The 12,849-nt window shown below is 36.9% G+C and overlaps 1 protein-coding gene and 1 long non-coding RNA gene across 4 annotated transcripts in view; both read left to right on the top strand.

Moving 5' to 3' along the window:
- The window catches only part of tbl1xr1b (TBL1X/Y related 1b), a 32,490-nt gene extending 22,416 nt beyond the window's left edge, over nt 1-10,074 (top strand). For 2 of the 3 annotated variants that reach the window (XM_085139727.1, XM_085139726.1), the window contains exon 16: nt 7,544-9,541. In XM_085139727.1, coding sequence (XP_084995853.1) covers nt 7,544-7,570 — 27 coding nt within the window. In that variant the 3' untranslated portion in view covers nt 7,571-9,541. Of the gene's footprint in view, nt 1-7,543; nt 9,573-9,604 lie in introns of those variants that run through there. The other variant, XR_014870518.1, reaches the window with a different exon arrangement.
- Nucleotides 2,687-6,930, top strand: LOC146498072 (uncharacterized). The gene is made up of 2 exons (XR_014870519.1): nt 2,687-5,825; nt 6,126-6,930. It is a non-coding gene; the product is annotated as an uncharacterized LOC146498072 (long non-coding RNA).
- Nucleotides 10,075-12,849: the final 2,775 nt, after the last annotated feature.

Raw genomic sequence — 12,849 nt, 5'->3', positions numbered from 1 at the left:
AAATGGCCACCCCCTGTTTACATTTACAAAATGCTATAAAATTCATATATATTAAGAAAAATTTCCACTTTTTTTGACATGATTTTTTAGATTAGTACCAGTGCTGTTCATCAAGACCAAAATTTCATTCAAATTCATAATTTTAACCCTTTAAATACCAGTTAAATCAAATAATCCTAGGAACTCATAAATGGAAAAAAATCACAAAACCCCAATTTTTTTCCAAATAAAACATGCCATCTGATTTACTTTCTAACCATGGTGGAGGTTAGATGTATAACAATAATTAAAAGTATCAATGAGTTTTATGCATCTTTGTTTTTTTGTGCAGTGACAGAAAAACATAAAAACTTCCAAAAATGGCCACCCCCTGTTTACATTTACAAAATGCTATAAAATTCATATATATTAAGAAAAAGTTCCCCTTTTTTTGACATGATTTTTTTAGATTAGTATCAGCGCTGTTCATCAAGACCAAAATTTAATTCAAATCCTGACTTTTAACCCTTTAAATCACAGTTAAATTACATAATTTTAATGATTTACAAAGGGATAAAAGCATAAAATCCCCATTTTTTTCCTAAATAATACATGCAAACTGATTTATTTTCTAACCATGATGGAGGTTAGATGCATAGCAATAATTAAAAGTATCAATGAGTTTTATGTATCTTTGGTTTTTTGTGCAGTGACAGAAAAAAAAAAATAAAATCCCTCTAATTTTGTTCGTGGCCAAAAATGGCCACCCATGTTTACGTTTTCAAAATACTATAAAATTCATATATATTAAAACATTTTTCTACTTTCATTGACTTGATGTTTTAGATTAGTATCAGTGCTGTTCATCAAGACCAAAATTTAATTCAAATCCAGACTTTTAACCCTTTAAATACCAGTTAAATTACATAATTTTAATGATTTACAAAGGGATAAAGGGATAAAAGCATAAAATCCCCATTTTTTTCCTAAATAATACATGCAAACTGATTTATTTTCTAACCATGATGGAGGTTAGATGCATAGCAATAATTAAAAGTATCAATGAGTTTTATGTATCTTTGGTTTTTTGTGCTGTGACAGAAAAACAAAAAAAAACTCTCATTTTGTTCGTGGCCAAAAATGGCCACCCATGTTTACGTTTTCAAAATACTATAAAATTCATATATATTAAAACATTTTTCTACTTTCATTGACTTGATGTTTTAGATTAGTATCAGTGCTGTTCATCAAGACCAAAATTTAATTCAAATCCAGACTTTTAACCCTTTAAATACCAGTTAAATTACATAATTTTAATGATTTACAAAGGGATAAAGGGATAAAGGGATAAAAGCATAAAATCCCCATTTTTTTCCTAAATAATACATGCAAACTGATTTATTTTCTAACCATGATGGAGGTTAGATGCATAGCAATAATTAAAAGTATCAATGAGTTTTATGTATCTTTGGTTTTTTGTCCTGTGACAGAAAAACAAAAAATCCCTCTCATTTTGTTCGTGGCCAAAAATGGCCACCCATGTTTACGTTTTCAAAATACTATAAAATTCATATATATTAAAACATTTTTCTACTTTCATTGACTTGATTTTTTAAATTAGCACCAGTCCTAGTCATGAAAACCAAAATATAATTCAAATTTAGATATTATACGCTTTGAACTGGGTGTGGTTCCCAATCAGCCAGAGTTCACACCCAGTTTCACACCTTGGCTCAGGCGATTAGAGGATCATCAGGGGGTCCCTTTGTCCCTCTTGGGGTGGGGGGGACACTCCCACCTTCTTGCCATATTGCCAGAATAAATGGTCTGGAAGCTGTTAGGTTGACTTACAGCAGTAGCAACGTCTGCACCTGCATAAACTCCAGGACACGTTTACAAACAGTGTTTGTTGTTGTTTGCGCTGCAGCTGCAGGTTTGAACTGTGCAAAATGTCCTGTGATTGGGGTTTTTTTTGTTTTTGTTTTTGTTTCTAGAGTTAATATTTTGGGTATGGTCTCTTTTTATGAAAAATACAAGAGTAAAAGTGCTTTTCACATGTGCTTCAAAGCTAAGTTTGACTGGGAACCTCAAAGCTCAATATCCTGCATCCACAGGAATTCACTGCAGCCTATGTAATGTTTGATGCGTCATTATTTATTCCAGTCTATCTTGCAAATACATGTTTGTGCTGCAATGTCATGCACAAACACAAACTATCAGATCCTTAAGACCAAACCTATGTCAAAATTGTTTCATTATATTGGTCCATTGGAGTGTGGTAACCCATCAACCCCACCTAGTGGAAACCAAGAATATTACATGAAATTGCTTGCTTGGCAGAAAATGGGCCAAGGATGTCATGTGGTAGAAAAAATGAAAAACTACAATTTTCATGTGTTGAGTTTAGAATGAAAGCAATTTTACCTAAATTGCATGCTATAGTACTGCCAGTAACAAGGAATCAAAAAAGGTGGTTATAATGGGTTTCAATTGGCCAAAAATGGCCACGATCAGTAAAACAGGAACAAATTGGTGTATAGTGAATATTATTGACATTATTAAGTTGAAATGTTGAAAATTAAAAATTTTTTAAAAAATGCACACCTTTGGAAAGTTTCATTCCATTTGCATTAACAGAACAAAAATGGTTGAAAACCGAATAAAGAAAGTGGCCAAAAATGGCCAGATAGAGACCAGAGGGTTAACCATCCTCTAAAAGGTTTTTATCTGCATTTGAATGAAACTGCAGAAGTCCCATAAGAGGTTACAAGGAAGCTCAGAGTTGCATATACACTTTCTTATGAGTGGATTGAAAAGGTTGGAGTACATCTACTGTTGAATTATTTAATTGGATTATAGGCTGATATTGATAGCAGGATTGTTAATTGGCCTTAGAGTGCTGGCTTTTATGTGAGCTAAAAGCTCTGTTGTGTATGAAGCAGAGCTCTGTTAGTAGTGTACCTTTCCCCAGGCACACCGAAAATGTTGTTCTCGTAGGTCTCGTGCTTTTCAAACATTATGCCTCTGCATTATGAAGTATTTGTCTCTTGCAAACTGACACAGCAGTGGGAATGGAAACATTCGACTAGTAAGAAGCTACGTGCTAAGCAGTAGGAGAAAATGAGGAACAGTGTAGATATGTTTCCTGTTTTTTGGGGCACAAAACCAAAAAAAGGAAAGAAATTTGAACGGTTTGTATTTTTGTATTATTTCAAAGTATCCCTCAAATTGAAATGCTCAACTTATGCATTCTTTTGCTCATTATTGCACAAAGTTACACTGCTCTAGGAAGGTACTGTATAGTATGTTTTTAACATGACATCCCAGACTGGACCTTCCTATATAGAGTATGTGTCCTCTATATGTACTTATCTTGGACCACTCCTGAGAAAGACTTAAAAATGTTCCTTTTTTTTTTTTTTTGCAGTTTGAAAGGTAGTTCGGTTTTATTTTGGAATCCATGCTTTTATTTTGAAACAGGAAACTGTCGCAAAACCGTTAAAGGGCTTGTTAGTAACGTTTGTTTTAGGATAATGTAAATAGTGTGCCTTAAAGTGAAAAATATGTACATTTCCTGTGCCAGTTAGTACCTGGCTGACAGTGGCACAAGGTTTGTTAATGTTTCCTTTAATGGAATAAGTTATGTGCAATCACAATGTCGTTTAATAGACTTTATGTGTAGGTGTAAGTTAGTGAGGTGATATAGTGAATTAAGTGATGTAAATTTGATTTGTATGCTATATGTGAGCAGGAGAAATTTATTTCCTTGATATTTTGATGTTATGGTAGTAATATTGTTGGTTTTGTTTTGCTCCTAGCTCTTACAGTGTCTTCACTGAATATTTCAATAAAAACTTTTCCAATAAAACCTCTGTGAAGCATCAGTATAAGAGACCATCATTCAGCCAGGGATGCTACACAGTTATCAGCCAAAACAGTAGAACAATGACACAACTGCTGAGCGGCTCTTCCTGTGACTCTCAAACTTTATTTTTAAGCTGAAACAAGTTGCCATATTTCCTACGAAACACAATTTCCATACACTACCTAAAATTTGTGTTGATCTGTCACCACAAACCGATTTAAAGTGTGACAAACAAAAGCGGTTAGGTTAAGTGAAGCAATGCTTTTTAAGAGTGAAAGGCATTTTGTAATCTGTTGAAACAGGCTGCAATGCTGCTGATTTTTATCACTTTGGTTGATCGTGTGCTCATTTGTGGACTTTTTTGTAAAGGGCAACTGACATTTTGCTGTAGAGATTATTTAGCTGTGTGTGAAGAAGACTGATGTAGAGTGCTGTGGAGGTTTCCAAACTGAGGAACTTGTTTGTTTGGAATGTTGATTCTATATGTTTTAGAAAATGGCTTGGAAATGTGTATTTGGGGAAGTGATCATGTAGATTTCAGATATAAACCATCTCAGCTTCAACCCTCTTCTCCCCAACCTACTTCTTCAGAATTATACATCCTGTCTTTCACACATGCTCTGAATTAAGGATATGACTGGCTGAGTAGCGTCACGTGGAATGAGTTCCTGCCATTGGTCTGTTTGCGTACATACACCGATTATCATTAAGACAAAGGAAAAAGTGGTGCAAGTTAAAATAAGCTTACTCTACATATGAGAAGGAGTCAAATAGAAAGGGTCTTAAGTTGGACTGTTGGTGACCTAAACTATATGTTTATTATGCTGAAATGCCCACTAGTCTTCTTCACACTGCAGTGCGTTCAGTTTCCACAGTATCACACAGGGTTCGTACGGGTGCTTGAAATCCTTGAAAAGTGCTTGAATTTCAGATGTGGTGCTTGAAAGTGTAACTGTATTTCATTCACCACAAATAACTATCTGGTTGAATAGTTTTCTTATCAGATAGAGAAATAAAATGAGTCGCAAAATGTAAAAGCAAAGTTTCCCTGTCTGGGCTGCCTTGCGCCTCCGTCTGTTTCAACGTGTGACCCCGCCCCTCCCTCGAACAGTCGGGGATGAGTACGCTAACATACCTTTAGGCTGCTATTTTAATGAGTGTTTGATGGAACAAATGGCGGAGTTTGCGCTCTCCAGTCGCATGATAGGTGAGTGCTAGTAAATAATTTTCTAGTACGTGTACTAGCTATTTTTTAAAATTATGATTATTATTTTGCTATCAAACTCGCTGGAGAAATGATTGAAATGCACTGAGTGTGATGCAGTATGGCAGCGCTATTATGGAATATGCTGTGAGCTTAGCTAACATTACTTAGCAGTGATATGAGTTAATTTACTCAAGTAAAAGCTTTAAACATTAGCCCGATACATAACTAGCCAACTTAGGCTTTCTGATGAACCCTCTGGGGTCGACGGACCAAGAGTCTCCATTTCAACTTGGGTCGAACGTGCTTCAAACTATGTACCAGGTTTTAAATTGTGTTGGTAGGCCACGTAAAACCGATGTGTTTTTTTTGGGGGTTTTTTTATGAATAAAAATGGCGTTTACTCCGGGAAGAAATGGTAAAAACAGCGTTTTCTAAGGAGAGCGCTAGCAAACATGCTTTGATTGTGAGTAGAAAAAGAAAAAACACTCCTTCCCTATTGGTGGAAAAATGTACCATGTGGACCAATCAAAAAATGGCAACATGTGGCATTTGGTTGTTTGGGAAGAGGGGGAAGTTTTAGGAGTGAGCGAAAAAGAGAGAGAGAGAACGAAAGTTTGGATACGTGAGAGGTTTGTGACGTTTACCGTGTTTGGAGTCTCAAGTTAGTGTGTTGTCTTGTGTAGTTAGTGTGTAGTTGTTGTTTTGTTTTGTGTGTCAGTTCTACTAGTGAATGTCACAGTTGCTGCAAAAAAGCCACCAAAGGCAGATTGCAGTGTAAATGCTGAGTGACACACCTGCTGTCAGACCTGCAGGTTTATCCCTGTGCTGTTCTCATCTGTGTTATAGTGACACAAACTATTTTTTGGAGTTGCATAAATAATTTGTGTGTCTTCTTCTTTGATGCAGAGCACCTGATTGTTCTGTAAATAGTTTGAAATGGTTATATAAAAAAGTCTGAGCCTTGGCTGCATTTTAGGTAAATAGTACCATATAACTTTATTGTTTGCAAAACTTGTGCATATTTTTTAAAAACGTACAATTTCTATTTGCATTTCAAGTTATGAAAATGATTAGTTAAACATGCTTGTGGTTTTTACAGTCAAAAATATCACTTTCTACTCGTGTTTTAAGCACAATATTTACAGTATGTCAAAATGAGTAAATAACAGATTGGCAAGATAAACAGTTTCTAAAGGTGAAATATAGAAGCCAAATCAAAAGTAGTCAGAAACAGCCAATTATACCCTGGACCCCAGAGGGTTAAAGGCTAAAAGCAAAGTTGTCACCAAGTACTGTTTATATTTGTGTGTATTGCTGCAGCTTTTTTGAGTATTAACTTGGTGCCTTTGGGTGAAATAATGGTAATATGAGGGAGCGAGCCATATTGTCACAAAGAACAGCCACTTGTTTCTGTGCTACCAAAGTTTCATTCAAACTGTGTTTATCATCAGCACCGACACATTAAACTACTTAAACATTATAAATGTCTTCAAGCTCACACTGAGGACTGTGGGGCACAATCAGCCACTGAGACAGTTCACACATTTATGTGTGTTTGTATATGAATATTTCATACTTTAAGGCTGCCTGTTTATTTAAGTGAGATGAACAAAGTACAGTGGAATTGTACATAATAATATGACAGATGATAAATTCAATAGATTTTAAGTAGATGCTCGTGCATTCTTAAAGTCTCATATGTTGAATTGAACTATGTGATCTGTTCAAAACCTCCCAGTCAGTGCTGTTGTCCATGCCTGTCTGACTGTACATGATGTTATTAGCACAAACACTTTAAAGGTGATCATTTAGGACTTCAGCAATAATACAGACAGCAATGTAGTTAGCAATAGAACAGTTTTATTGGGAATTAACTTAATTTATTTTTATTGGGAATTAACTTAAAAAAACAAACAAACATCTGTCTCCTATTTTCTGTCACACAGGAAAGAAGCATCAATATCTGATTAGAAGACTTGTTTATTTCTTTTTGGGGGGTTTCAACAGGAGAAGAATATCCCTAACAAGTTGATTTGTTCACATTTTCACATCTTAATTTTTAAGTGAAATGTGCATTTTGAGTTTATACACTATGTATATAAGGCGACCGTCCTTTTGCAGTATTTTTGTGTGGTGCGTTTTTCTGTCTTAACAAAGGGGGAAAAAAGGTGTTTAAGTTCACCTAGGATGATTTGTTTTAATTTTCACATGGTCTTACAGAGGTGATGCGAATTGAAACATGCACTTTTTTGGGGGGTGGGGATTGGGGGTGGGGGTGCTGGAAAAAAGCTTGAAAGGGGACCTTGAAAGTGCTTAAAGGTACTTGAATTTCACCCTGAAAAAGGTGTATGAACCCTGATCACATTTTACACATTTTATTGTGTTTTACTGGCTTGCTGAACACAGTTGTCTAAACCTGCCACAGGGGAAGTATGGCCCCCAGCACACTGGGTGACATTTCGTCTAACCACATATGCCTTCCTGTTTGACAGGTATGCGTACTAGACCTGAGAAAATGACACTCATCGGGGGGAGCCATGGACCGACTACGAATGTGTACATAGCCAAAATGACTGTCCCTGCCTGTCCGCCACACTGCTGTAGTCCCACAGATGCCATGGCCCGCTGTTACAGCCAACTGGAGCACGCCCTCCATCAGACATAGACCCAAGGACCACACCATGGCAACAAACAGTTTATATGCAAATGCATCAGATATGCCAGGTCTGCATGGACATCAGTCTTTGCTCCTCAGACCTGCAGGAGTTAAACATTTCTTTGTTATCACACAGTATAAATGTGTCACCACAAGCAAACCAAAACACCAGGATTCCTCTTGATTTCGCTCTTTTTGTCCTTTGTATCCGACTTGTAAAGACTTTTGTTCTCTGGTGTGTGCATATTGCATATGTCAGCATTTAGTGTCCTGTGGACATTGTTGTGTTGAGTTTGGACTTTATTGGTCTCTGTAAATTACATGTGAGATAGGAGAGAGGAGATGGGAGATGTTTTTTTTTGTTTTTAAAGAAAAAAGATGTTTGTCTTTTAAAAACTGGATGTTCAGAGTCGTTCATTTGGAGAAAAATTCATTTACTGCAGTCTTTGAGGTTCAGAAATTCAGGTGTATAGTTTTGTCAACTCTATTTTTATCCAGTAGGTTCGTTCCATTTTTTGCCATTTAAAAAAAACAAACAAAAAAACTAAATATGAAGCAGTTAATCAAAGGTTGAACTGTCCTTTGTTTGCAACCTTTATCCTCAGAAATGGTTTTCAGGTAATCGCAGTTCATCAGGTTGTGTTGGTGCCCTGAAGAATTCAAAATCTCCTGGCTGAAAAATGATCTGTGTAGCTTTTAACATTGATGACAGCAGTGCTGTTGAAGAGCGGTCAGGTTCACATCTTTGAAACTCACCTCGTCCTTGATCTGTCGGTGCAGATATCACTTGGTGACAGAGATGGGAAAACCAGCCCATTACTTCATCGGATTTGTACAATTAATAGTCCTAATTGCACTTGTTTTCTCAGTTAATGGCTTGTTGCTATCCATTGTTTTTCATAATGCGGCTTTGTAGGTCTAATTGCTTCTCGATACCGGAAACAATTAGACCAAGATGATCTGGAGTGTTGTTTCCTGCTGTTGTCAGGTAGTAGTTGACCAGCATTAACGCACACACACACTCACACTCTGGAGACAGGCTGTGTTCAGGCCTATGCACGGATAGACGGTGTTTTTGTGTGCAGTGTTCAGAGTTGGCATTTTGAGTCAAGTCTGCTTTTGAAAAGCAGACTCGGCACAGGACTCGTTGTAACGTGTTGTTAGCTCAAATGACGCGTTCAGTAAGAAAAATAAGGTTAGCAGTGTCTCGTCTGGCTCATTTTTGAGGCAAGTCTGTGTTGTTGAAAAGCAGACTCTCAGCATAGGACTTGTTGTAACATGGTATCTGCATATAATATATATAAATACATTTATGAATATATATCTATGCTACTACAGGGGATTTTTTTGTGTGTATGCCACTCCTACGTTAAGGGTGGATTTTAAAGTAACCTTTTCAAGACTCATGAAATACAGTACGTGATGTTCTTGTGCATCACTGATAGTTGTGACCATGAGGAATGGTTTTTATTTATAAAATACCATTAAACAGTTATAACTAAATTTAAAAGAAAAAGACATAACGGTAGATTTTTTGAATATTATTATTTTTTAACCTGCACTTTAGGTTCAAATGGAGAAACTGTCTCAGGCACATCTGATTTAAGAAGTCCCTGAGGACGGCTCAAATGATTTAGAACGCGTTCAGTAGGAAAAATAAGGTCAGCGGTGTCTTGTCTGACTCGTAGGGCACTTCAACCTTGAAACAAACTAACTTCATGGCATTCCCGCTCTCATCTCGTAGCCATAACAACACCCTCGGCTGGATATGTGCACACGTCGCTGGATAATTCAGAGGTTTTCTTCAGCATGTTACTTGTCTCTTTTTTTTTTTTTTTTAAATACTGAAGCTGAACTATGCTGAAGTTTGCTTTAATACAGTCAGCAGTACTTGGAGTGAATCATAAGGACGCTATTTCAAATGATGTCTATGACGGTGGAATGGTATTTTATAATGGTTTGTTTTTAGACTATAAGCTTTTTACGCTGCATTCAAGTGTGTTCGCGATTTTATTTTATTTTTTTAATTTTTGTTCCTTCCAAAAGTACTAATTCTATCTTTGCTAAGTTGGAGAGCCCTTGAAGGTTTTGTACTGATCGAAACTTTTGTAATTTTGATTTATTTGTAGCTGTATACTCAAAAGGAACAACAAAAAGAAAAATCTGGATTTAATTGTTGGTGTATTATAACACAACGTGTAAATACTGATTTTAAGATTTGTTGGGGGTTTTTTTTCCGTCTTTTCCCTTGTACTCTCTTTCTCTCTTTCTCTCTCACTCACATGGCTGCAGTCTGCAGCCTCCTGATCAGACTGTTGTAATATCACTCAGATCTCAAGGTCTAGAATAAAATCTATTTTGATAATATCAACGTCTTTGCTCTTTTGCTTGTTGATTTCCTGTGTCTGAGTCATTTCTTCTTCAATTTCTAGACCAGCACTGTGGCGCATGGAAATCAGATACCCAGTACCTCAAAATATTGTTTCCTAAGACCAATCAAAACCAATTTACAACATAGAAATGTCAAACATAACAAAACATGTTAATTTATGCACTCAGTACTTGGCTGGAGCTCATGGGAGTTGGCTGACCAGTGGAACAGTAAGAACATGGTAAAGAACATAGTTGCCATTTTTGGCACTGTGGGCCAGTGCAAAGTCCCGCTGAAAAAGGAAATCTCCATAAAAATGTATTCGTTTATTTCCTATGAAGTGCCCTGAAATGGTGTTGACTTTGGACTCAATAAAACACAACAGACCAATCGTGACCAGCACCAGCTGATCACACGGCACCCAACATCCCCACAGACTGGACTTAATCTCCACTATGACTCCAGACTTTAAGACCTGGATTTCCTTTTGACCACTGGGCAACAGACCACTTCTTTTATTTTTCTTACGTCAGGTAAGACACTTCTGATGTCTCTGCTTCAAGTGCATGCTCATATTAGTAAAGCGACAGTTGTAGCAACGTCTGCGCATGGTGGTTCTCTAAGCACCAACACTGGCCTCAGTCCACTCCTCGTGAAGCGCTCTCAAGTTCCTGAGATTCCTCTCGGGGCTGTGGTTTTCCCTTTTCCTAACACGGTTTTCCCTTCCTTTCAATATCTTGTGAATATGCTTCAGCACAGCTCTCTGAGAACAGCCTGACAGAGTGTTAGGGCCACATTTAGAAATTTCTCGTTTTGAGAATAAAGCCTTTTCATTTTATACAAATACACTCTCCCAGGTTTATGTGCTTTTTCTGTCTGATCAGATGCAGCTTTCTGCACCATCTTTTCAGCACCCCTATACTTACCACAACAGAAATCATTTCCTTCCTTGTTACCAAGAGTGATTCTGAAATACGATTTCACAAATTCTGAGAGTACAGCAGCCATGGCACTTTTGTCTTGAAACAACAACCGTTACCTCCACATTTTGACTTTATTCTCTAAATCAATTCTATTTGTTTTCTTAATGTGTATCTTAATGTGTTTTCTTAATCTTAATTCTTCCTAATACTCATTTTGTAGAATAGTCATAAGCCAAAATGAAGACAAAAGTATTATATAACATTTATGTAACATGTTCTGAACAAAGGAAATATATGAAAATTGTTTTTTCCTGATTTTTTTTAATTTATTTATTTATTGAGATGCATTAGTATTTCTATGAACAAAGCGCCAACTCTCACTTCACTTTGTTTCATAGGACTGAAAAGTCAGCTCTTGCGAAGGTGAAGCAATATTCCATTGCTTCAATATTTCTTGTTAAGCACCAATGCGATCTCTTCCCTTTCGCCCCCGTACCTGGGGGCGCGTGGTGCCTTAAGAAGTTATAGTAAAGGAAACAATATATATGTTTGTGGTATAGGCAAAGGCAGAACCGTGCGATCTCTCGCCTGTGACGTTTGTGGTGAGGTTATTTACCACTATGATGTGTGTGGATGTCATGGTGAACTTTTACTGATTTCTTCAAACTGTTCTTTTTTTCAGGCTGGAAACAGAATACATTCTTGAAAGGCAACAACTGGTCACACAAGTTTGAATTTTTTTGGTTTTCCTCTAATGCACATTGGCTCAACAGCGTACACTGAAGCTTAAATATACCACGTTTTAAATTAACAAGGCCTGTTAACCACTTGAGAGTGATCAGTGGTCGTTATTGACTAGAACGAGCATATTCTTTTTGACAGTATACTTTTACACATAAAGACGACCCCTGTATGCTTAATGACGAGTTTTGATGCCTCAGTATATATCTATAAAGATGTGGTTTCTGGGTTTTCCCGAGAGTAGCTGCATAGAGACCACCCTCGCCAACTTCGTATAGAAACTCAGTCATCTTGTTCTATGACGATGTCTGAGACGTGGCACAAACAGCTCAGTAGGGTTACTTCTTTTTCTTCAGCTTTCCAGAGTTAAAGAGTTGAAAGATTTGTCTGACAGCACTCAGACCAATAGAAAAGTCCAAGAAACACAGTGATCCATTTTTAGCGTCACATATTTGTAATATCAGCTCAAATCTTGACTGACGTTCATGTGTCATAATATGTTTACAGACACACTCCTGGACTCTGGGTTAAATAATGTGACAGATATTTGAAGTCATGTCAAATCTGATAACACAGAAATCAGCACAACCAGAAGTGTATTTGTTTGTGGTTGCATGGATTGAGAATTAGCAGATGTTATTGTTTTCACTCAGTCAGCTTAAAAGCCCCCTCAGACAGGACTTTAAAAGCACTGTCGGGTGATATACAGTGCACATTTCAGTTCCAAGCATTTGACAGCCAGGATGACTGGAGAGAAACGGCAAAGCGTTACAGCATTTAAGAAATAAGTGTGGTCTTCAAAAAAGTGACGGCAAACATGAGGAAGGGTTTTTGTTTTTTGTGAGCAAAATTAAATCTACTTTCATGTTAGGAAACTAGATTAAGATCTGAAGTTTCCTGTAGCAAACAAAAATATTGTTTTCTAGACCAGCGTTGTGGCGCATGGAAATCAGATATCCAGTACCTCAAAATATTGTTTCCTAAGACCAATCAAAACCAATTTACAACATAGAAATGTCAAACACAACAAAACATGTTAATTTATGCACGCTGGCTGGAGCTTATGGGAGTTGGCTGACCAGTGGAACAGTAAGAACATGGTAAAGA

Source organism: Neolamprologus multifasciatus, chromosome 18 (assembly GCF_963576455.1).
Source record: "Neolamprologus multifasciatus chromosome 18, fNeoMul1.2, whole genome shotgun sequence".
In the NCBI taxonomy this organism is placed as follows: Eukaryota; Metazoa; Chordata; class Actinopteri; order Cichliformes; family Cichlidae; genus Neolamprologus; species Neolamprologus multifasciatus.
The sequence above is the reverse complement of the archived record's forward strand: the minus strand, read 5'-3'. Positions and strand labels throughout refer to the sequence as shown.